Here is a 24,947-nt window from a genome sequence, read left to right on the forward strand (position 1 = left end):
AGACCTGCTCCTGCTCCTGCTCCCCTTGGCAGGCAAGTCTGGAGATGTTCATAGGATGGGGTATGAAGGAATGAAAAGGAGAGGCCTTGCACGGTTTCAAAGAAGGGGATTTGGGAACTGCAAAGAGACTGGACTGGGGGTGCTGACAAGACAGGATTATAGGCGGTGAAGGTGAGGAATTAGACACCTAAATAGAGGGGATTTGGGGACACCAAATAATGTGACTGGCAGGGACTGAAGGATTTGGGGAGACCAAAATGAGGCACTGGGAGCCCCTTCTCCAACCCACACACCTGAGGGGACCCATGTGTCTGGGTATCACCACTCGTCTCAAGAGTGGACCCAGGCATCTGGGACCTGCTTAGGAACCCTACTGTCCCCTGGGGACCCAGGTTGCCTGGGCTCCGCCTAGGAACCCTGCTGTTCCCTAGGGGACACAGGTGTCTGGGTGCTATGCTTTGGGGCCATGGGGTGGTGCTGGGTGCCACTGATGCTGGTGCTGGTCCCCTGGCTCCCTGGAAACCAAGGCATCCAGGCAGGGGGACCTGGCTTGTGGCAGTGGGTGGCCCTGGCATCCTGGCTCCCTGGGGTGCACCCTTGCCTGCTCTGCTTTGGGCCCCCCATTCAGCGGGCACGGCTCTGTCATGACGTTACTGGGACCCCCTTCAATGACCCCCAACATCAACACTGCCTTGAGACCCTTGTCCAGGCTGCTGTGCCACTTACCTCTGTCATTGTGGGTGCGTCATGGGACCCCAGGGACACCTGACCCAACAGGGATCCTGCCCAAGGGGTAGGGTCCTAACTGGCACCTCCATCCCACCAGGGACTTCCATCCCAATGGGGACCCCTACCCTCAACCAAGGCTCTCACACTGACACCGGCCAGGATCCTGGGCGGAAAGGGACCCCCTTTCCTAAATGAGGACCCCAGGGACCCACCCCAGAGAAGCACCCTAGGGACTCTGAACCATGCCAAGGTCTTCTCAGTCCTGACCTGGACCCAAGGGGTCTCTAGGAACCCCAGCCTTGCTTGGGACCCTGAGAATCACCCAACCCTAACCAGTGACACACTGGGGAGTCCCTGGGACACTCTAGCCCTACCTGGGACCTCGGGAGTCCCCAGGGACACCTGACCCTTCTCAGTATCCCTAAACCCTGATCAGGACTCCAGGAACCCCCAACCCTTACTGGACCCTCCTGTCCCTGAACCTCCAACCCCAATTCTGTACTGGTCCAGTGCCCCTGTACTGGTCCTAGGGTCGAAGCAGCGTGAGGCACTTCAGGAGATCATCATGGATGCCCTGCATTTTCTGGAGAAGCAGAGGGACATGAGTAAGCAGGGGATGTGGGACATGTGAGGAGGTAGGGCCAGGACATGGGTCATGGGGAATGGGACGTGGAGGCCTTGAATGGGAGGTGTGGTGAAATATAGAATATATGAAGGCCTATAAAGGGATATTTTGGGAATCCTGAGGGGGTGTGGGCTTCAAGGTATACAGCTTCTGGGGGGTTTTGAGGGAGTATTTGGGGATATATGGGACGCCACAATGGATATATGGGACTCCACAATGGATATATGGGGTTGAAGTGAGTTGTACAGGGGATCTATAGGGCATGAGGAGGGCTTATGGGGATTGGGGGAGGGCACATTGTCTCACCTGGACATCTGGCACACCCCAGAGTCCTTTGAGATGTCTCTGCAGGAAGCCATGAACATAATCTGGGTGAAGCTGAGCCAGCTAGAGGAAGGTATGGGGCCAGTAGGGACACCCACCTGGGACTCCTGGGTACCCCTGGGGTCTCCACTCAAGGGACTGTCACAGAAGCCCCCATCCTGGACGTCTACACCCCAGGGACCCCCACCCTGGGCACCCCCATCTTGGAGACACCCCCAGTGACCCCATCTGGGCTGGACAAGTGCTGAGCCCTGACAGCTCATCACAGGGATGTGGATCCCCAATGATGGATCCAATCCCCAATGTGCATCCCCAGTCTAATGCTGCTTCCTCCCCACCAGCTCCAGCATGCATCCCGCCCTGTGGTGAGTGTCCATCCCTGTCTTGCCACCCCGTGTCCCTTAGCACATCTCCCATCCTCCTGGGACCACCAAGTGTCTCCCTCTCAGGGTACCAGCCAGCCGCCCGTGTCTTCCAGTGTGCTACCTGCCGCCTTGTGGACTGCCAGTTTCCCCTGGACTGCCCAGGTACGGAGCCATGGTAGACCCAGGCATCCAGGCTGGGCTAGGCCCTACCCCAGAGCTGGGTGCCTCCAGGGCTCTGAGAGCAACCCTCATTTCTCACGTGTGGGCATGCCTGCTGGGCCCACCATTAGCCCACAAGAGTGTGCCAAGGTGCACGCCTACCCATTCCCATGGCGAGCACATGGAGTCACGCAGGAGTGCAATCATTTCTGTAAGGGCGTGAGCAGATGTGAACTGATGTGCCTGTCAATGTTCCCAGTGCAGGACATGTGGGCCTACGCGGATGAAGCCATCACAATGCACTGTGATGTGCCTTTTGCCACCCCCCCTGACCTGCCCGTTACCTGGATGTTTGCCAAGGATGTAAGTTGCACAGGCCTGTGTTAGGGTGTACATAGACATTCATGAGAGGACTGGGCATGGGTAGCAAGGCCTGCATGCACACAGTTGTGCGCTTGGGGTGAGGACTATCAATAGACACAGGTATTGCTTATACAGTAGATGCGTGTGCTGTACGTACTATGTGTGTAAGCACACACAGGATGCAAGCAAGTGCTCAGCCATATGAAGGGTGCACACAAGCAGGAGGCAGGTCACATATATTTGCAGATTCGTGTGCATTTGTGTGCATGTGTGTGTGAAGGAAGTGACTTTTCCATATACTCTGCTTGTGCATCCCTGTGTGGACACACACAGGGCACGAGGAGCACCTGTGGGACATCCTATGCATGAGCAAAGGGTACAAGAAGCATGAAGGGGACATGACGAGCATGTGCAGGACATGGGTGCCTTTGCATGCACGTGTATGTTGTTTCCTGTTCCTGGTGGACCATGCTGCACTGATGTGTTTCCCTATGCCCCAGCTGCGCACACAGGATCTGGCGCTGTTTGAGGAGCTGCAGGGGAGCGTGGAGGGACCTCTCAGTCTGACCATCCAGGACCCCACTCCAGGAACTATCGTCTGTTGCCTGGGGGTCCTTTCTGAGCCTTTGGTCCGCAAGTACTTCTACCTCAACGGTGCGCCCAGACACCTGAGTGCCCTGGGGGCAGTGAGCAGCGTGGGGTGGAGCAGGACTTCAGACACCTGCTTCCATGGGGCGTGTGTGTGTGTGCATGGGGGTGTGAGCAGGGTCTGTGGTGGACAGGTGGTTTGGAGCAGGTCCTGATGCCTGGCACCACTGGGGGCAGTGGGGCACCTGAGGTGGAGCAGGGACCTCAAGACACCTGGGTCCCTTTGGGGGCAATGCCCCATGACCCAAGGTGCCTGGATCTCCACAGTATCAGAGGGAAGCATGAAGGCAGATCAGGGACTCCAGGCTCGGTTCAGAGCTGTGCTGCTCTGGCCCTATGGCACGACTGCCCTGCACCACATGGCATCACTGGTGCTGGGGCTGGCACTTGGTTCCATGGTGCTCGTGCTGCTGCTGATGTGAGTCCTCCTGACATGGTGAACCTTACCCTCAAAACCCCCATGCATCTGGGGCTCCCCACAGACCAGCATGGGACTCCCAACCCCCCCTCCCCCCCGGACCCTCAGTCCCGTGGGATTCCCTACAGATGCAAGGGAACTTGGGTGTCCAAGGGGGGGCCATAGACTGCCAGGACACCTAAACTCACAGGGCCTCCTATTTCCCCCTGGGACTTCCATTGTCCTCTGGCCCATTCTGGGACCCCTCCCTTGCACTCAGGACCACTCCAGGCTACCTTGCTTCCCCCAGATTCCCTAATTGCCTGTGAGACCCTGCCACTTTCCCCTATTTTCCTCAGAACCCCTACTGTCCGTCTGGGGGCCCCAATTGCAGCCAGCTGACCCAGTTGCCCCCATGGTCCCATATGTTCACCCTTAGACCCGCAGGACCCTCAGATGCCCCATGATCCTTCCTCTCCCCGCCCCCTCCCCACCCTGCCCCGGATGGGGATATAGGGTCTCCTCCCCTCTCCTCTTTCTTCATTCCTTCTTCTGCCTCCCAGGGCCATCTGGCAACAGAGGCTCCCAGACCTCAGTGACTCCCAGACATCCCACAGACCTGGACAACAGGATCCTCCGGGGGATTCCAGATGTCTGGATTCACCCTAGGGGAGCTTGACACGTGGATCCATCCCTGAAGACCAAAATTTCTGCAATTGCTGTTCTTGCATTGGGGGTGGCATGTGCAAATGAGAACAATCTAAAAAGAGTACCACAAAGTTCTAAAAATCTGGATTATGCTGGAGATAGAGACATGGGGGTCTTGGGCTTGCATACAGAAAAACTATGTACTGGGCAGTGTGTAAGAAGTCCAAAATACAGTTCTGACTCTTCTAATCCTGCATTTCAACAGCTAGCACTGAGGGCAGTTGAGGCTGCCACCTGTAGGAAAGCTTTCTCTGGATACTGATGTATCAAAGATACATACTTTTATATGTCATGGCCATCACAAAAGCCAAGTTATTCTCCTCTGATTGTTTGCCTAAAAGCTGACAGTGCAGGTTATGGTTGAGGAGCCTGAGCTGCAATTTCTGGGCTGAAGCCCCAGCCGGTGCTCCCGCACCCCGCAGAGGCTGGTCCTAGTCCCAGCAAGGACCGTCTCTTGCAGTCATCTGGTAACACAACAGAGCCACCGTGTGCTCACCCTGGAGGCTGCAGCTCACATTTCCCATCAGAGGAATAATAACATTCCCCATTAGGAACACACTGTGTTTTTGTGATCCTGGCCTATTCCTTCTGCTGCTAACAAGTGGACTGGGCAAGGCAGGGGGGGTGGTGGTGGTGGAAGTCACACTGCTTGCAGTCACAGGTTGTCCTCAGGCATATGGCTGTGTGAAGCAAGGGAAGAGGATGAAGCTCTTCCCATCCTGAATGCTGATGACAGGAGCATACACAACTGGCAAAGGAGGGTGACAGGGCTGATGAAACAGCTAGTCCTGGAAACCATTTCCAGGCACATGAAAGACAAGAAGGTGATCTGAAGTAGTCAGCATGGATTTACAAAGGAGAAATAATATTTAAGTAACCTGATAGCCCTCTAAAATGAGGGTCTAGCACGATAGTGGATATTGTTTACTTCAATTTTAAAAAGCTTTTGACACTGTCTTCCAAAACATCCTAACAGACAAGCTGGAAAAATATGGGTTAGATAAGTAAACAGGGAGATGGACTGAAAACTAGCTGAATGGACAGGCCCAGAGAGCGCTGATCAGTGGCACAAAGTCCAGTTGGACATCAGTGGCCAGTGGTGTACTCCAGGAGTCAATCCTGGGGCTACCCAACTGCAAGGTAGGGCTGCAAAAAAGGACATGGACTTCCTGGCATGCAAGGAACTGAGCATCAGGGCTCCAAAGATGATTAGGGGCCTGGAGCATCTCCCTTACGAGGAGAGGCTGAGGGACTTGGGTCTTTTTAGTCAGAAGAGAAGACTGAGGGGGCATCTGATCAATGCTTATAAATACTTAAAGGGTGGGTGTCAAGAGGACAGGGCTGGTCTTTTTTCAGTGGTGCCCAGGGACAGGACAAGAGGAAATGGGCACAAACTTGAATATAAGAAGTTCCACCTAAACATGAGGAGGAACTTCTTTACTTTGAGGGTGGCTGCCCAGGGGAGTGGTGGGTGGTGGAGTCTCCTTCTCTGGAGACATTCAAAATGCGCCTGGACAAGTTCCTGTGAAACCTGCTCTAGGTGGACCTGCTTTGGCAGGGGGGTTGGACTAGATGATCTCCAGAGGTCCCTTCCAACCCCATGTGATTCTGTGATGTATGGTCATGGTAAAGAATGCCAACAGCATCCTGGGCTGCATTAGGAGGAGTGTTGCCAGCAGGCCGAGGGAGGCGATCCTTTTCCTTGATTCAGCACTGGTGAGGCCATATCTGAAGTCCAGTTCTGGGCTCCCCAGTGCAAGAAAGACATGGACATACTAGACAGAGTCCATCAAAGGGCCACAAAGATGATGATCAAGGGACCAGAGCACCTTTCCTTTGAGGAAAGGCTCAGAGAGCTGGTGCTGTTCAGCCTGGAGAAGAGAAGGCTCCGAGGAGACCTCATAGCAGCCTTCCAATATCACCAAATCGTGTCAGGCACGATTTAGTGAAGCCATGCTGGCTGTCTCCAATCACCTCTTTATTTTCCATGGGCCTTAGCAGAGATTCCAGGAGGATTTTGCCAGGCACAGAGGTGAGGCTGACTGGCCTATAGTTCCCTGGGTCTTCCTTTTTTCCTTTTTTGAATATTGGGGTTATGTTCCCCTTTTTCCAGTCAGCAGGAACTTCACCAGATTGCCACGATTTCTCAAATATGATGGAAAGCGGCTTAGCAACTTCGTCCGCCAGCTCCCTCAGGACCCATGGGTGGATTTCATCAGGTCCCATGGACTTATGCACCTTCAGGTTCCTTAATAGGTCTCGAACCTGATCTTCTCATACTGTGGGCAGTTCTTCATTCGCAGAGCCCTTGTTTTTGCCTTCCGTGACTTGGGCAGTGTGGTTAGAGCCCTTGCTGGTGAAGACTGAGGCAAAAAAGTTGTTCAGTAGCTCAGCCTTGTCCATATCCTGGGAGGCCAGGTCTCCCGTTTCCTTCCGGAGAGGGACCACAACTTCCCTAGTCTTGCCTTTATCCCTGACATATCTGTAGAAGTTTTTCTTATTGTTTATGTCCCTGGCTAGATTTAGTTCTGCCTGGGCTTTCGCTTGCCTGATCTGGTTCCTGGCCACTCGGACAGTTTCTTTATATTCTGCCCATTCTACCTGTCCCTGCTTCCACCCTCTATAGGCCTCCCTTTTGGTTTTGAGCTTGTCCAGCAGCTCCTTGTTCATCCACACAGGCCTGCTGGCTATTTTGCCTGACTACTTCTTTTTTTGGGATGCACCTCTCCTGAGCTTGGAGGAGGCGATCCCTGAATGCCAACCAGCTTTCTTGGGCCCCTCTTCCCCCCAGTTCTTTCTCCCACGCTACCCTGCCAATAAGATCTCTCAGGAGACCAAAGTCTGCTCTTCTGAAGTTCAGGGTAGTGAGCTTGCTGCACACCCTCCTCGCTTTCCTATGAATCTTGAATTCTAACATTTCATGGTCACTGCAGCTGAGGCTACCCTTGAACTTGACATCCCCCACCAGTCCTGCCTTGTTGGTAAGGACAAGGTCCAGCATGGCTCCTCTCCTTGTTGGCTCCTCAATCATTTGAAGAAGAAAATTATCATTAACACATTCCAAGAACTTCCTGGATCTCACGTGCCCTGCTGTGTTGTCCTTCCAACAGATATCGGGGTGGTTGAAGTCCCCTATGAGGACCAGGCTGTGTGAGCGCAATGCTGCTTCTATCTGCCTATAGAGGGCCCCATCCTCCCTGTCACTCTGATCTGGTGGTCTGTAGCAGACCCCTACTGTAACGTCACTTGCCCCTGTTCTCCCTTTAATCCTGACCGATAAGCTCTCTGTCAGGTCTCCATCCATCCCCAGGTGGAGCTCCACACACTCCAGCTGGTCATTGACATAGAGGGCAACACCCCCACCCCGTCTGCCCAGACTGTCCTTCCTGAACAGTCTGTAACCCTGCATTCCAACACTCCAGTCATAAGAGCCATCCCACCACGTCTCAGAAATGCCAATAAGATCGTAGCCCTGGAGGCGTGCATATGTCTCTAACTCCTCTTGCTTGTTCCCCAAGCTGCGTGCATTTGTGTAAAGGCACTTCAGCTGGGCGCCCAACAGGGCTGACTTACTAGCTGGAATGGCTCCATTTCCTTCGTGTCGCTCTTCAGGTGGCCTTCCTTTGTGGTGCTTTATCTGTGTTTCCCAGATTCCTTTTGCCTCAGGAGCCTCGAGGACAGGCCTGATGTTATCGCCCCTCTCCCCCTTCACATCTAGTTTAAAGACCTGTCAATCAACCCCGCAATCTCTTGGGCCAGAATATTCTTCCCCCTTTGGGAGAGGCATCTTCCATTTCCTGACAACAAGCCCAATGCCGTATAGGCCAACCCACTGTCAAAGTACCCAAAGTTATGGTGGCGACACCAGCCACGGAGCCGTGTATTGACTGATTGGATCCATCTGCTCCTCCCAGCATCATTGCCTGTCACCAGAGGGAGTGACCAAAAAAATCACCTGCACCCCAGATTCCTTTACTAAGCCTCCCAACTCCCTGAAGTCTCTATAGCTCTTGAGCTTCGAGTCGCTGTCTCCTCTGCACCTACATGGAATATTGGTAGTGGACAATAATCTGAGGACCGTACTAAACCAGGAAGTTCCCTGGCGACGTCCTTCACCCGGGCACCAGGAAGAGAGCAGACTTCCCTCTGAGGAGGGTCCACCCGGCATATTGGGCCCTCTGTCCCCCTCAGGAAGGAGTCCCCAACAACTATAACCCTTTGTTTTTTCTTAGAGGGTGTAGTGGTGGTGCAGGGTATATGCTTTTTTGGCTTAGGAGGCATCTGCGTTATAGGGTGCTCCTTAGCTACTTCCTCACTCAACGGGCCATTCTCAAGCAGAACCTCGTATCTGTTCCTCAGAGGTACTTCACAGGACAAGGTAGGTAAGATGGGAGGTTGCCTGGTGCCACGACCACAAACCTGCTTCCACTCGCTCTTTTCATTTACACTTTTGCCTTCAGCCTGACCAAGGGTGCCTGCAGGGGCTCCTGGACTCTTGCTGCCTTTCTCCCTGTTACCCCTCAACCTTTCAACTCCTTCTTTCAGTTCTGCCACCGTGCTAAGCAGATCATGGATCTGTTCACATCTTATACAGCAGGTCTCACAGCTATCACCTGGTACCAGTAAAAGGTCCTGGCACTCCCTGCATCCTGGGACCTGGACGGCCACGTTTCTGTGGGAGCTCCCTCTGAGTTCCCACATCCATTCTGTTTAGGGTCGAGCGCATGACCTTACTCCGGGTGGAGATCTATGGCTAAACTCCTACCGAGGGGGGCGATGATCACCAGGAGGACTCACCTGTCTGGCCCACAGAGCTTCGAGTTCCTCCCGCAGCGGCGACCGGTCGCTGCGCTCCTGAGAGGCCCCTTTTAGCCGGGGCGGGGGGGGTGGTTCCGCCTCCGCAGCCCGCCCACAAGCTGCCGGGTCCGGCCGGGAGCAGACGCTTTTGCCGGCTTCAAAAGCCCTCAAAAAGAGCTCCTTGCCGGTCCTTTTAGGGTTGGTTTTTTTTGCCGCGATCCCTTCCCGCAGTGCCGCTTACCTCCACTGCAGCTGACCTCCTCGGCAAGGAGGAGATCGGTCCTTTCACATCTTGCCATCGCATCCCAATGAGATGGCAAGAGAGGCTATCACATTGCCACCTGCCTCAGCAAACCCCTTATGTCCTCAGTGTCAGAAAACACCTTACTTCAATGGCAGCAAAGAGGACCTGGTCAGGCCATATTTATTAAGGTCCCACATCACACTGCCCCCTATTCTCACCCTCCTGGATGGGCACACTCTCCAAAACAATCCTCTGGTTGAACCAAGGGCCTCCCATAGGTTTGTGGCCTCTGAATTTGCCCGGAGCACCCAGACTCTTACCCAACTCTCCCCAAACACTGTCACTGTTACAGATGGGAGAATGCATGGTGGGGCTATAACTCAAAAGATCTTAGAGTAACTGTGTCACTTGAGCACCCAGAGACTCTAGCCTTTGGCCCTAGTTATCAAAGTACAAACCTGTCTTTAACTGGCACTTGGGATCCTTGTGCTTCCCTGTGGGAAGGGAAGACCCAGTTCCCAAAGCAGGAGTTGGCCTGAAGAGCCATCAGGTGTTGCTTCCCCTACCACAAGGCTTTCCATGGGTTGTTCCAGAGATTCCCTGCTTGTGAGGGCAGGCTGATGCCAGTGCCTTTGAGTCCTTTGCCCCTTCTTAGAGTGCAGTTCACTGAGCTAAGGAGTTTAGCTAGCCATGTCCAAAGTCAACTCCTTCACTGAAAAGGGCTGTTGTGAAAAAAGCTAGAAGTGAGGGCCTGCTCCTCCTTCCCCTGGAGAGCTACTTTTAAGCTGTGCCTTTACCACTGGCTACATGGCAGCTGTGCAGCAGCTATATCTGCGCCCAGTCTTGTTCCTTCAGTTCTGCCCCCGATGGGACCCGCTGAATTGACCTCCAGGTTTGACCACAGACCTTCCCTATCTCTGCAGATATGCTGGGTCTGTGGCCCCAGCAAGCAAGGGACTGTCACTATCTCCAGAAAGAAGTCTTATCCTGACTTTCTACTGAGCATCCTGCACAAAGAGGTCCCTGCTGCCCAGGACCTTGCGATGGCCTTTGGGGTGACAGGATTTGCAAAGGGAAACAGAAGGCAGTGGAGGACTTGGGGAGCACCTGAGGGCATACAGAGGGCTCTGGCACGGAAAGGAAAGCAGATGTAGGACACTGGGATGCACTGCAAAAAAGATGGGGAACTCTAAGCAGCACCAGAAGGCAAATGGAGGAGTCTGAGGTGTACAGGAGGGAAATCCGAGGTGTCCGAAGGTGCACCTTCTTTTGGGTGCACCAAAAGATAACTAGAGTGATTCTTAGGGGACGAGAGGACCAAATGGAAGCCTCTGGGTTGCACCAGAGAGCAAATAAAAGACCTTGGGGAGCATCAGAAGGCACATCAAAAACATTCATTCAACTCTGTGTGCATTCAGAGCCTCTCCATTCAATTCCACGCAGTCTCTATTCCCCCACATGCCACTGTGGTCCCTTCCATTCTTCTCTATGCGTGCTCAGGCTCCCTCTGTTCCCCTCTGTGGACCCTCAATTACCCCTCATTCCCCTTTGAGTGCTTGTAGATCCTCTCTTCTCCCCTATATGTGCCTTGGAACCCTGCAGTTCCCATCCATGCATGCTCAGATCTCTACTCCCTTTTGCGCACCCCCCCAGTCCCTGCCATCCTTTCTGAGTGCCTCACATCCAAACCACAGCCCCTCTATATGTTTTCAAATTCTCTGTGTTCCTTTCTGGGTGCTTCTAGGTCCCTTCAGACTCATTCTGTTCACTTCCAAACACTCTCAGATGCTCTCCATTCCTATCCAGCTGCTTTCATATCCTCTCCATTCCCCTCGTTGTACTCTCTTGGAACCCCTCTGCTGTCTTCCTTGCACAAACTGATCCCCTCCATTCCCCTACTTGTATGCTCAAGTGTCCTCCATTTCCCTCTGTATGCAATCAGATCTCTTCCGTTTCCCTCCTCGAATACTCAGATCTCCTCTGTTCCTTTCAGTGTATGCTTAGTGCTGCTTCTCCCCTTTGTGCACACTCACATCCCTCTTTACCGTGACAAGTGCCCTCAGACTCCCACTGTTGCCCTCCATCAACACTCAGATCCCACCTGTCCCTTTTGTGGGTGCTCAGTTCCTGTGGGTTCCACCATCAGATCCCTTCCAGTCCCTCTGTGCACCTTCAGTTCCCCTCCATTCTCTCTCCATGCACACAGGGTCAAGCTTTCTGCTTTCTCCTCTGTGCATGTTCAAACCCCTCCATTCCCCCTCTGTACATGCTCAGATCCCTGTTGCTACCCTCCATCTGCCCAGTTTTGCTCCATTCCTGGGCAGACACTTGCTTTCCTCTGTAGCCATCCATCATGCATGACCAGACTCCCAAACCGAGTACCTCAGAGACCACAGCTGTCTCATCTGGCCTACAGCTGAGAAGCCTTTTAGGCAGTTTCTTTCAGCAAGCCCATTCAGCTGCCTCCTTGCAGATCAGGACTGTGGCCCACCAGGGAATAGAGACCTCTCTTGCTTCCCCCAAATGGAGATCACCTCCACCACAACCCTCTTCCCGCTGTCACGCAGTCCAGAAAACACTAGCTGCTCCAAATGACGTTCCTCAGCAGTTAGTCTCTCTGGGAGTCTTGGGGCTGCTCTGAATTCCCCACCAAGAGTTAGGCTGGGCTTATCAAAATCACATTAAACAAGAACCAATTGACCTTGCAGCACCCTGCTGTAATGGTGGGAGGCGGGGACATCCCCAGTGTTTGCTCACCATAGTGGTTGGTGACTGGCATTCATGTGTTTATTTACTGAGCTGCACTCTCCAAAACTCCTAAATATGCTGTTCCCAGGGGAAATTCCATCCAAAGAGCTAAGCACTCACAGAAGAGACCATTCCAAGGACTCTTGCTGGCACAGGGGTTATTTTGTTTGCAGGTTGGGAAGCTGTGCACCTAGAACCACAGGCACCTTCATCTCGGCTTGTGTTTTCTAAGGGCACAAAGGAAACCTAGCCTGATTCCCTCCTCCAGGAGAAAGGAAGCCGAGAGAGGGGGTAGGGCCCACTCACCCCACCCACTGCAGAGGGCACTACAAATGCCTCTGTGAGACCTGCTGCTCCACAGTTTTGCGCTTCAGAGGGCATTCCCGCCAGACACCATGGGTGAGTACCCGGCTGGGAAGCGGGCGCTCCTTGCTAGTGATGGGACGAGCACAGGTAGAGCAGCCTAGCAATAGGGGGAGGCTTCATGCACTGATCCTTGGATGGGGGCGGAGGTACCAGTGTCCTCTGAGGGCCGGCTCACCCGCCACCCTTTCGAACACCAGCAGCTTGTGTCCTGCCTTCTGGCTCACCTCAGCCAGTCCACCACTTCATGGGCCAGGAATGAAACTTGGCTCAGTCATTTGTTGGGTGCTTTGCTCCACCCAAAACTCTCTCATGTATGACATTTTCAGGAGCTGGTCAAGAGGAAAAGGCAAGGTTGTCCGCCCTTTGGGCGAAAGAGTTGAGGCCTTTTGGCAAGCTTTCCAGCTTGCACAGACCGGTCTGATGCTGACCAGCAAGCTTGGTGCACTCCTGCATCTCACAGGTTGTGTTACACTGGGCAGGGCTGGAGCTATGGGATTTCCCACCCCCATGGAGGGAGGGTCACATCTCATCTTTTCTCTGTCTTTTCCCTTTCTAGCAGCCCAGTGCCTTCTAGTCCTTGCTTGCCTGCTGGTCTTGGCTGCCCCAGGCCACTCCATGCATATACAAACCCTAAACATCTTCAAGAAATCTCCCTCCAACAGTCCAGCGAGTGCTCTGAAGGAAACCAGTATGTAGCATTCCGTGGGCATTGCAGTGCTCTCACCAACCCCTTTCAGTTCCTTGGTCTGGGTCAGCCCTGGCTGGTGAACAGCTGGTGAAACAGCTGGTGAACAGCTGGTGAAATGCTCTGGGCCAGTGGAGGCTTGGTAAAATGACACTTGGGAGAAGGTGTGTTATGATGCCTCAGATCCAAAACACACCTCCATAGCGTATACAGGTAGGGGGGGCTGGGGAGAGGCGCCATCAACCCCAGGCTTTTTCCAGATGAGGGAGCTTTGTCCAGCTCTGCCCATCCAGTAGGATGACCGCAGTGAGAGGTCCTGCAGCAAGCAAGCTGAAGGCATGGCGACACCACAGCTGCCAGCTCAGGGAGGGGATCCAGTGTTGTGTGATCATGTGCAGCCAGCTCCGGGTGGGGAAGGGCCCTAAAACGTCCCTAGCCCTGGCCCTGGTCCAGGATGGAGCATGGTGGATGTGAGGAGGTGTACCCAATGCAGGCTGCAGTGCTCTGTGTGCGTGTCTGTGTGTGCACCGTGCAGACTGGTGAGGGTGTCTGTGTGCTTGAAGGGCTCATTTTTCTCCTGTTCCCTCAGTCATAGGCAGAGGCAAGGTCCTCTTCACCTTCCTCCCCAACATGGCCCTGCTTTAGTGACACAACCCCTTTTTCAGGAGATCCAAAGAAGCCTCTAGTGTCCATATATCAGCCTCCTGGACTCATACCAGTATAGCCTGGTGGGTCTGGGGCCTTTCACTGGGGCTGCCTCCTGTTAGGTGTCCCATATGGAAGAGGAACAGAGGGCTGAGGCCAACCCACTCTCACCTCCAGCCAAGCACATTGACCCCTCTGGGCTGGGACAGCTGACTATCCCCAGGGTACTCTGGCCAGGCGTCTCTCTATCCTGCCACAGGGTGAAACATGGTATTGTCCTGTTGCACAAGCTTTTGTAAAATCACCCTCTCTTCTGCCCCAGGTTGGCCCAAGGACTGCAGTGAGGTCTCTTCTGGCAGCCTCAGTGGCATCTACATCATCCAGCCCACCGGACTGCACCCCATCATGGTGTACTGCGAAATGAATGTGACGGGTGGGGGCTGGACGGTCATCCAGAGGAACCAGCAGAGCACGGAGATCACCTGGGCTGAGTCCTGGAGCACCTACAAGTACGGCTTTGGGAATGTGCGTAGCGAGTACTGGCTGGGCACCGAGTACATCCATCAGATCTCCAGGCAGAAGGTCTACCAGGTCAGGTTTGTCATCTGGGATGCTGCAAACAACATGAAGTTTGCAGACTACAACCTCTTCAGCGTGGAAGATGAGTCCCAGGGCTACCGCCTGAGACTGGGAACATACTCGGGGACAGCGGAGGATGCCATGGACTCAGACAATCCCAGGAATGCGCACAACAACATGAAGTTCTCCACAAAAGATCGGGATCAGGACACTTACAGTGGGAACTGTGCCTCCAGCTATGGGGGTGGGTGGTGGTACTCGGCGTGTTATTCTGTACGGCTAAATGTCAAGGGGGGCATGACGTGGGGCAGCCTGTGCAACGGGAACTGCAAAGCTTCTGCCATTCTCATCAAACCACCTCTATACCACTAGTACTCTTTCCTCCTCCTGTCTGCACTGGGCACATGGCCAGACCAGTGCCCTGCTGGGGCCCGTTTTGCTGCCTGAAGGGCTGGGGGTGAATAGGGTTGTTCCTGTATACCAAGAGCTGTTTTCTTCTCCTCTTGAAAAGTAGAAAGGTTCCTGCTTTGTCTTTGGCCTTTCACTTATGGTGGGTTTTTAGGATCATTATTAGAACAAGTCTTTCTAAAAAGCTGCGGTTTCCAAACATGTTCCTTCTGGGGAGAAAATTATGCTCAGAAAAACTAAAAACCTCCTGATCCAGTAAGGTCTTACTCTCTTTATGCTTTGCAGGATAGATGACTTCAGCAAAAAAAGATCAGTCATCACTAGATAACCTGATCTAAGCTTCTCTGAACCCAGGCAGGCCATGTACGCACCATATTCCTGCTGTAATCTCTGTTCATCTTGCAGAATAAAATTGCTTTCAGAATCTGCAGAGATATGTGCAAATATCCTTCATTTGTGTGGGAGCTCCTCACAACTGCTTATTGATAGTTTCTTGCCAGGAGCAAACCTGAGGCTCCTGATGCAGTAAGAAAAGACTTTCCAAGGGGACATTTTTCATAAGACTCAAATGAGGAATTAAAGACAAAACTTGCACTTAAAGAAGAGACTTGGGTTTCAAGGTGGGGACCTTTCAAAAAGTACCACATGGCTAAGAGCAAGCACTGGGAGCAGAAGGGAAGAGCTCACTTCAGCCCTACCAGGCACGACCTGGGGCTAACCAGAGACAGTAGGCCAGACCAGCATCATCCTGCCTTGTTAACATTGTGAATGCTGGCCCAGGCCTTGGGAGGTAACTGGAAGAATGGACAGGGAAGAAAGGGCAACAGCACTGCAAAGCCACACAGCATTGCATGGTTGGGATACCTGGGGCAGGTTTCAGAGCTGAGGCAGCCTGCATTAGCTTAGGTCCATATCGGCTTGCTCCAGTGTGGTGATGTCTCTGAGCACTGGATATCTCAACAGTGGACATGGTACCTGTGATGTGATCACCCAGTGCTGAGCAGCAGGGAGTGATGTCTTGCTGGCTGCACTCTGGCTGGTACAGCCCAGGATGCATTTCACCTTCAACACTGCATTGCTTACTCCCGGGCAAATGCTGTTTACCGGAACCCCAAGACCTTTTTTGTCAAGCCGGTTAGGTTGTACATCCAGGCTGGAGTGCAAATGACTTTTTAAACCAGCAGACATATATCTCAGTCCAGAAATGCTACTCTCAAGTCAGCTCAAAGTGGGAAGCCTTTCTCAACTGGCAGCACCCTCATACATTAATCTCACCAGGCATCAGGACTGCAGGCTCACCAATGCCTCCAGGACAGCCAAGGCTGCCTGTGCAGCCTCTTCAGGAACACAGCACTGCCATAGCTCTGAAGGGCGGTCTGGGACGTCAGTCACAGATCTTGACCTGAGAGTCCCAAGTTGTTCAGGATTCACAGCCACAAGCCTTCCTCGAGCTCAGCTTTTCTTCCAAAGACAGAGGAGAGGAACCGTGGCTTCTTTCAGGCCCTAAGTTCAGACTTCCTTCCATCACGAAGGAGATCCATAACCACATTCCCCCTCTGCAGCAGAATACGATTGAACTGATTTACCCACATCTCTCATGCCCTCAGGGAGCCCACCACCCTCTCCACATGCCAATCTGTGGTGGCTTCTTCTCTTGCCCAACATAGAGCAACCACACAGCCACAGACAAGGGCAAACTACGGGCAAAGGTTTTGCAAGATACTGGGCTTTGCTGGCTCTGTTGGTTAATCACAGCCTTACAGCCACAGTTCAGTGCACAGTGGCTGGAAAAAAACATTGGAAGCAACACTGCATCCAGAGTCCTAAGAACCAAACCACAGACAGAATTAGGTACAACAGCTGTATTCAGCTGTGTACAACAACAGTACCAAAGGGAGAAAAGCTTATGTTACACGCTGATGCTGGGGACAGTCAGCAGCAAGGAAAATGCATGTCAGGCCTTTCACTGTGGAACATTGAAATATTTCAGAAAGAAAAAGGAAAAAAAAAAAATCTGTACAAACCCCCTGCATGTGGCACCAGCTCTGCACCACGTCAGCCTGGGAGCAGAACCAGCTCCACAACTGACCTGGCCCCGCACTGCCTGAGCAAATCACCTTGAAACCAGCAGCCATCACGTCAGCCTTTGTCGAGGTGAGCTCTGCATTCCCCAGGGAGATCTGACTTCCCTTGCGCAGCTGTGTCTCCTTGCCCAGGAGAGGACCTGCATAATACACCTTCTTTCCCCTAGGTCCACCACCCCAGGGTCTGGACAGATTGATCTCCCCCCCTTATGTGCAATGTTGCGGTGGCAGGTAGACACAAGGCAGCAAAGACTGGCTCCAGGGTTTATTGCAGCTGATTTCTCCCACCATGGGTAGCAGAGCTGTGGGGCGTGCGGGGGGCAGGGCCTGAGCAAAGCAGGGATACACCGATCGCACAGGGGAGGGAACTCGCACTGTCTTTCCCTCCCCAGGACAGTGCCTGCGTCCCAGTGCCAGCCAGCACCGCGGCACTGGGCGAAGCTGCCCGCACGCCCGGGGCTCCGGGCGATTGCTCCGGAGCCACTGTGTTTCAGCTGGTGGCGGTGCGGGAGATGCGGGCAGTGCAGGACAGTCACCGGGGCTGGCACGGGGCTGTTGGCAGGCACGGGAGCGGGGCACTGAGCTGGGGACGGGGACGCTCCCACAGGCTCCTGGGAGGCTGGGCACTGCGGCACGGTCAGCACACATCTGTGGGTTTCACCAGGATGAGGGACGATGTGCAGTCGCCATTATCGCAGAATCCTGGCCAAAGGATTTTTTTTTTGGCATTGAGCAGGATGTTTTGGCACTTGTCGTACCACCAGCCCCCATAGCTGTTGGCGCAGTTCCCGCTGTACTGGTCCTGGTCCTTGTCGGTTGTGCTGAACTTCATGTTGTCATGTATGCCCCCCTTCTTGGGGTAATAGCTTGTCAGATAGTCATCCCCATCACCAGAAAACCGGCCCAGCCTCAGGGGGTACCCACTAGCCTCGCTCTCCACCCTGAAGATGTCGTACTCGGCGTAATGGGTGATGTTGGCTTTATTCCGCACAATGAAGCGGACCTTGTAGGTGCCCTGCTGCGTCAGCAGGTGCAGGTACTCGGTGCCCAGCCAGTGATCGCCCCGCACATTCCCGAAGCCATACTTGTAGGTGGTCCAGGATTGCTTCCATGTGAGCTCAGTGTCATGAGAGTTTCTCTGGATAACAGTCCAGCCCTTGCCTTCGGTGTCCATGTCACACCACACCACCCGTGGGGGTGACCCTGCCGGCTGGATGACGTACACCCCGCTGGGGCTAGTCTTGCGGAGATGGCTGCAGTCTGCAGGGAACCCTGCAGCAGTGGTAAACACAGGGTTGGGTGGGGGAGAGAAGGGTCATATGAGTCTGTCAGGACAACAAGGAGCTCCTATAGGGGAGTGAGGATTCAGGACGAAAAGAGCTGGTTTTATCTGTGGTCTACTCCACAGTGTAGAATAGCTTTTCCACTGGCTCATCCACAGCACAACCAAAGGTCTCTAAGACAGTGGCCCTGGTAAGAGCCCTAGGATCTATTTCTCATGACTTCCTATTTCATTTGGAGCCTTCTAATGCACCTGGCCAAGGAAAGAGGGGGAAAAAGTCTTCCAGATGCCAGTGATGTCCTCCAAGTATGTCTGGCCCTCACACAAGGCCCTTGACAGGGTTCCAGCTCTTGCAAGGATCAGAACTGTTGAAAGTGTTCCACTGGATGAGGAGATGTAATGAAAATTTATGTTTTCTCTGGGGGTCATGGTATTGCAAAAGAAGGCTGAGTTCTACATTGATTTCATAGGGATCTCTTCCCCCAGCTTGTTGCAGTTTCTCTCTTAGCAGGACTGATCTGTCATGATTTACTTGCCAAACTTACTTGCCGACTAGTTTGTTTTTCTTGTTTTGTGTCTGATGAGGGACAATTTCCTGTAGATAATTCTGGTTCAGCCCATGAAATCTTGCTTTTCTTGGGCACACAGGTCTTGCAGGGAGTGTTACCCTCCCTTGCAGGGAGAAAGGGAATACTCCTAATCCAACAAGAGCTTAAAAAAACCCAAAATACTGGGAGGATGTCTCCTAGAACTGAAGTGTAAAAAGACACAAGCACCACAGAGCAATCCTGGCATGGAGCTACCAAGGGGATGAGGATGGCTTGGCAGGTGTCAGGCTGCTTACCTCACAAGCCATGGCCTAGGGGTTTGTGTGTGAGAGTTTTTATGTTGTGCATCAGCCTGGGTGTCTGCTGGCCTCCCCAGCACTCAGCAAACCTGAGAATCAGTGCTGAGCTAGGGAGACATTTTCCTGGTCTGCCTCTTGGTGCCCTGGCAGTGTCCCCACCCGCTCCATACTCACCACTCCGGGAGCCAGCAGTGGGTACTGCTGGGCCAGCATTTGCGCAGAGGAGAAGCATCCCTACCACCATAGGTAGGAGGACAAGGTCCCCACGAAGCCAACTTTTCCCAGCCTGGAGCCCTGGGGACGAAAGTGCCCATCACTGTCAGGATCCCCAGCACCACCACCCCAGGCCCCTGGGGAGCTCGGACCAGGGGAGGCAGAGCCAGGGGGCACAGGCAGGAGCAGGGGGCTCCTGGGGTGGTGGGAGCTGCAGCTTCAGTGCAGGCTCTGCCCCTGCAGGGGTGAAGCAAGGTGAGAAATGGCTTTGTCACCCTCCTGATCAGCCCCTTCCCTGCACCAGACAGCAACCTGCAGACCTGTTCTCAGAACCTACAACTCAAGAATAGCTACAAGAGGACAATGGCACACCTGGATCTGGGGAGGGTAATCTGCTGGGGGGAGAGAGGGGGAGTTATCACAAGAAACAATACTTTTTGGAGTAATCATGCTTAAGCCTTTTATATAAGACACTCCAGCCCAATGAGAGCTAGTGGGAATTCGGATCCAAAGGATGGGTCCTATTGCACAGTTATCAGCTCCCAAGCAGACAGGAGGAAGTCTCCTGGCCCACATAGTGACATAAGCTCAAACCCTCTGTGCTAGCCACCAGCACACTGTACACCCTGCACTAGCTCAATTACTGGGGAGATGCCATCATGCCTGGGGAAGGACTCCTATGCAATCACGTGCCACACACATTGATCAGGAAAGGAAAGGACCAAGTTTAAATCTAGGTCTCCACATGAACCTCCCTTGACAGGACATGGGAATACACGGCATAGGTAGCCTGGAGAAAGCATGGGCTGGCACCAAGCATGTGTGTCATTTGGTTCTTTGGTCTTGCACCCCTTCTGCTACCAGGGTGCCTGGCAGCATGCATCACCCAGGCAAGATCATGGCTGCTGTCCTGCTAATCATCTTATGTCTTTGTATACTCACCCTGATCAGGTCTTGTCTGAGCCCAGCACCACACATGAAAGCAGTGTGCTGCTGGGAAGATAACTCACCCATCACAACAGCACAGGCTGAGCAGAGAGCAGGAACCCGGTGGTGCACCCTCCCATGCCAAGCTTTCTACGGTGACTTTATAGGCACTGCACACACCCACTTATGTTCACATCTGTTATTTGTAGAGGCATAAGGAGGCACTTGCAGATTGTGACTTGAGCACTTTTCAGATCCCATGACAGCACAACTAAACCCCCTGAGGGGAGGGAGGCATGCCTCTTCAGCCAGAGAAGTACAAAATAACCCCCTCCATGATGAGGGATTTCAATTATTGACTCTCCCAGCCACACAAACACCACGTATGAATTGGTCACTTGGAGCAAATTCTGGAGAGCCATGATCAAACTGAAGTGGAGAGACCTAGCTTTTTAAGGATGTATGCACAGAAACTAGCAAAGGAAGAGAGATTAGGTCTCCTATTTGCCTTTCCAAGGTGACCTCGGAAAGATGAGGACAGGTCCTCAAGAGATGTGTCTTCTTGCTGCCTCTCTGATGGCAGGTTTCAAGATCAATGAGTTAAGTCATTGGTCTGGAACCAGTGACCAGCAGCCAGAAATCACAGTGTCCCCTGGCACCCCAATCTGGCTGCTCTGAGTAGAGGGCAAGGGCTCCAGGTAACAAACAGGGCCCTGTGGGTCCCTTTGCCACTCTACTTTCCAATCCCTGTCTATGGCCTGGTGAGACCCTGCAGATCCCTCCCCACCCCTGTCTCCACCAGCCCCAGCAATGTTGACCAGGGGTGGTTTCCTCTACAGGAGCAAAATGCTCTCAGGACAGACTGTTTGGGAGGGCTGTTCTTCATGCCAGAAGGTGCAGACAGCTCCACTTTGTCAAGCCAATTTTAGGAGGATAAGGATGTGGCCCTTCTACTTTCTTCTCCTTTGTTTTTTCAGACTCACCAGATGTCTTCTTCATGGCACAGCTTTAAACCTGGTGTTTGCAACAAGCCAGTGTAAAGCTGAGGCTCCCACCAAGCTTTCCATATTGCAGGAGTCCACATCAAGCAGTGCAACTTGCAGGTCTGGATGCAAGAGGTAAGTGATCCCTGGATCAACTTCCATCCAAACCGTTATATCTCACCCTTGCTTGCTTGGTTAGTGGTTGGGAGTCCATGTCCGCAGCCTCTACAGTTTGGGAGAATCATAAAAGCTGCACTCACAAGTCTGTGGAGGGAGAAGGACCCAAGCTGTCCTGGGAAGATGGACCCCAGGCAGAGGGGCCGTGTCCCCTTTCTGTGGGGGCACGGGAAATGGGTGACTTAGGGCCTCCCATGGGCTGTTCCCAGAGCTAATGCCAGCGCTGAGCAATGCAATGCCTCAGGGTATAGTGGGGTGCCTGTGCCAGGGCTGGCAGGCAGGCTGCTGCTGCTGAGCCACCACTGGCATCACTGCTGGCAACAGGACTGACAGATACAGCAGGAACATGGGCCCCACAGGTCATGGAGAGGAAGTTCTCCCCTGCCCCTGCGTACAGCAGGCTTCACTGGGCTGCTCCAAATGGATGCAAATGGTATTTCCTTCAAAGAAATGGTGTGTGAACAGGACAGCTTATCTACAGTCCAGCAGAGACCCCGGGTTTGACTTTAACTCAAATATTTCAGTGGATGGTGTCTTCAAAGCTATCAAACAAAGGTTTTCCAAGTCATGCTGACGTGGGACCTTTTTCTAAGAAGACAGGTGCAAGAGGATCTCTGAACAGATACAGGTTGGAAGCAGAGCTGAGGACAACAACCAGTGGTGGCACTCCAGAGAGGGAGAGCAGGGACCACCATGCAGGACTCAGGAGAATGAAGGCATGAGCCAGCTCTCTGGGAGCAGCAAAGGCAGGCTGCTCCCCACGGGCAGGCAAGTCAGAAGCCAAGGGTGAACCCCGAGGAGGCAATCCCCTTGCTGGCAGGGCTCCGTCCTGACAGATCTGAGCCCAGCAGGCAGAGCTGAGTGCTGGCAACAGCTCCAGGCAAGGAGAGCAGTCAGTTGGATCTAAGATCCTGGACAAAAGGATACTGTGCAAAAGGCAGGGCTGGAGATAAACTACAATGTGGATCTGAGCGATCCATCCAGGAACTAAGCTACCTATCTACAGTGTAGGTCTAAGATCCATCCAGAAAACAACAACAGATAGGGGACTGGAGACCAGTACTCATACAGTGTGGCTCAGATTAGGACTGAAGGCCCAGGTCTAAGCTGAAACAGGCTTCATGGGCCCAGGTGAAGGTCCCAGGTGGGACTGGTCACCAGCCATTAAGGCCTACTGGTGCACTCAGGGCCATGACAGTAGCAGTTAATCCTGAGAGAGCAAATCACACCGGCCTGGTGGGCTGCACAGGTCTCTCATGCTCCATAGGTCCTCAGACTTTTGCTATAGCTCTTTGGGGTCACAAAATGGCTTCTCAAGGCATGTTCTGCTGTGGCAAGACTGGTGCCATGGCTGTGCTCCTGCAGAAATACAGAGGCATAAGGGCTGGGCAGGGGGATCTTCAGAGAACCAGGGGAACACAGGGTAACCAAGACCATGAGGACCTCTGAATGTCTCTGGTCTGATCTTGAGGCCAAACCAGGGACAACTTAGAATGGGTTGCTTAGGGTCATGTCTGGGTCAGTTGTGAATATGTCAAGAAATGGAGGACTCATAACTTCTCTTTTTTTTTTTTTTTTTTTCAGTTTGGAACATCCTCAGGCTGAATTTTTTTGTCTAATTTCCCTGCCTTCCTTTATGTCCATTGCTTCTCATCCTGTCCCTGTGTACCTCCAAGGACAGACATAGAATCACAGGGTGATAGAATAATTTAGGTTGGGAGAGACCTCTGGAGGTCATCTAGTCCAACTCTGCTCAAAGCAGATCTAAAAAAATCAGGTCTTTGTCCAGTCAAGTCTTGAACAGCTCTAAGGACAGAAATTCCACAGCCTCTCTCTGGGTACCTGTTCCAATATTTGACCAACCTCATCTTAAAAAAAGTACCTATTTCTAACTGGAATTTCCATGTTCCAACTTAGATCCATTGCTTCTCATCCCACCACCATGCACCTACTTGAACAGTCTGGCTGCAAGTTCTTTGTATCCTCCCATGAGGTAGGTGTAGGCAGCAATAAGACCTCCCCGTTGCCTGCTCTTCTCCAGGCGGAGCAACCCCGTTCTCTGAGATTCTCCCAACACATCCTGAGCTCCAGGCCCCCAACCAGTCTGGTGGCCTTCACTGGACTTGCTCCAGTCTGTCAATGTTTCTTGTAATGAGGGGTCCAAAATGAGACACTGCTCTGAGGAGCCTGACTCCATCTGCTCTCCACCCTCACACCAGTTAGCTGCAGGCACCAGCAAGATCCCGTCTCAGCTTTTCCTTCTCCAATATGAACAAGCCCATCTTTCTCAGCTTGTCCACATATGTCATGTGCTCCTGCCTCGACTGTCTTGGTGGGCTTAACTGGACTCCTTCTGGAGTTTTAGTCGCTGTTGTTAATGGGGGAGCCCCACACAGGACACAGCACTTCAGCTGTCATCTCACACGTGGAAGTGAATAATCCCTTCCCTCAACCTCCTGGCTGCATCTTTCCAGATGCAGCCCAGGATGCAGCAATAAACAGATCTGTGCCACAGCTATGGCTCTTTCAAAGTCAAACGTATACTTAGCAGGAGCTGAGACCCAGGACACAGCTGGGGTTTCAGAGAAATCTTCTCTACGGCCTTGCCCCTGCCTGCTTTGCACATCCTAACCCAAACACTGGCCACAGCCTCTTGGAAAAGCTGCCCGAGGACTGGAAGCTGTTGGCGAGGCTCTTGCTGAGGGCTGCTGCCTGCCTTTGCTTGCACCTGCTGTTGAGCAGAAGCAGCAGCACAGCCGGGCATGCACAGGAGCCTCCATGACCAGGCAGCAATGCTGCAAGCAAACAGCTTGTGACAAAAGCCCTCCCTGCTCCTCCGCAGGCTCTGGCCATCTTACGCTGTCCAGGACAAGGTGGATCCTGGGATAAAGGAGTCCTCGTAACTCAGAATACTGAGGATATCAATCCCTAGGAAAAGGATGGTCAGGCATTTTCTGTAAGAAATTAATGGTGTAAGTGCTCTTAGTAGCAGAGAGGGGCTTGAAGTGAGACCATTTTACATCAGTGTCACATCACAATTCCCAAAACTCCCTTGTGACTGCTGAAAGGGCTGCAGTGCCAGGGGAGACCACAGTGCTTGTTGCACAAGAGGCAGCGTGATGGTGGCAGGCCAGGCACGTCAGGAGGCAACTGGAGTGGCACTTTCTGAAGTTCAGTGCACAATTTGCCAGGAACACTAGAGTACCTCTTCTCTGAAGGGTCTAATGGGGCCCCCATTGGCTGTTGGACCCGATTCCTGCTCTGGAGAGAGCGATTTACGTCTGATGTTTGATTTCCATCCAGGAGGGGGAATGTCATCTGGGTATTTACTTGTGAGTTGAAATGTGCAGAGGTGCCCAGAGGATTCCGTTCCCTGGGAAAACCCTGCCAGGTCAGGGGGGCAGCCAGGCACTGTAAATCGCGGTTGTTTTAAGGCATTCGATTATTGGTACCAAATTATTTGCTTTGGCTCTGAAGAAAGCTCTTCACCTTTGCGAGACACAGCCTTCATTGTCTGAGGACATATCACTTAATGATGAAGAGCAAATAAGCCATAAACCACTAGTCCTGTTGCCAACTAGAGTACAAGTGTTGTGGTTTGGGTCTCGTGCCTCCACCCCCTTGCCTGCTGAGCCCTATAACTT

At 53.0% G+C, this 24,947-nt stretch overlaps 3 protein-coding genes across 3 annotated transcripts; 2 read left to right on the forward strand and 1 right to left on the reverse strand.

Moving 5' to 3' along the window:
* Positions 1-466: 466 nt before the first annotated feature.
* On the forward strand, positions 467-3,635 carry SPACA6 (sperm acrosome associated 6). Its single transcript, XM_074160920.1, has 8 exons — positions 467-740; positions 1,260-1,334; positions 1,683-1,751; positions 2,020-2,043; positions 2,128-2,205; positions 2,462-2,565; positions 3,066-3,219; positions 3,481-3,635. Exons 1-8 carry the CDS (start codon positions 467-469, stop codon positions 3,633-3,635), a joined length of 933 nt encoding a protein of 310 aa, XP_074017021.1.
* Positions 3,636-12,502: 8,867 nt separating this feature from the next.
* LOC141473393 (fibrinogen-like protein 1-like protein) lies at positions 12,503-14,754 on the forward strand. The gene is made up of 3 exons (XM_074160867.1): positions 12,503-12,560; positions 13,030-13,161; positions 14,126-14,754. The coding sequence occupies exons 1-3, from the start codon at positions 12,503-12,505 to the stop codon at positions 14,752-14,754; spliced, it is 819 nt and encodes a 272-aa protein (XP_074016968.1).
* A 2,757-nt stretch (positions 14,755-17,511) lies between these two features.
* On the reverse strand, positions 17,512-21,142 carry LOC141473394 (fibrinogen-like protein 1-like protein). Its single transcript, XM_074160868.1, has 3 exons — positions 21,127-21,142; positions 19,178-19,297; positions 17,512-18,146 (listed from the first exon to the last, which is right to left on the reverse strand). Exons 1-3 carry the CDS (start codon positions 21,140-21,142, stop codon positions 17,512-17,514), a joined length of 771 nt encoding a protein of 256 aa, XP_074016969.1.
* Positions 21,143-24,947: the final 3,805 nt, after the last annotated feature.

This window comes from Numenius arquata, chromosome 18 (assembly GCF_964106895.1).
Source record: "Numenius arquata chromosome 18, bNumArq3.hap1.1, whole genome shotgun sequence".
NCBI lineage: Eukaryota > Metazoa > Chordata > Aves > Charadriiformes > Scolopacidae > Numenius > Numenius arquata.

Coding starts and splice junctions, on each gene's coding strand:
- SPACA6 (XM_074160920.1), top strand. CDS start 467: ATGGGGTGGTGCTGGGTGCCACTGATGCTGGTGCTGGTCCCCTGGCTC. Junction 741..1,259: donor ACTTACCTCTGTCATTGTGG/GTGCGTCATGGG, acceptor TACTGGTCCTAG/GGTCGAAGCAGCGTGAGGCA. Junction 2,206..2,461: donor GTTTCCCCTGGACTGCCCAG/GTACGGAGCCAT, acceptor CAATGTTCCCAG/TGCAGGACATGTGGGCCTAC.
- LOC141473393 (XM_074160867.1), top strand. CDS start 12,503: ATGGGTGAGTACCCGGCTGGGAAGCGGGCGCTCCTTGCTAGTGATGGG. Junction 12,561..13,029: donor TAGTGATGGGACGAGCACAG/GTAGAGCAGCCT, acceptor TTCCCTTTCTAG/CAGCCCAGTGCCTTCTAGTC. Junction 13,162..14,125: donor GAGTGCTCTGAAGGAAACCA/GTATGTAGCATT, acceptor CTTCTGCCCCAG/GTTGGCCCAAGGACTGCAGT.
- LOC141473394 (XM_074160868.1), bottom strand. Junction 18,147..19,177: donor CACTGCTGGCTCCCGGAGTG/GTGAGTATGGAG, acceptor CCACTGCTGCAG/GGTTCCCTGCAGACTGCAGC.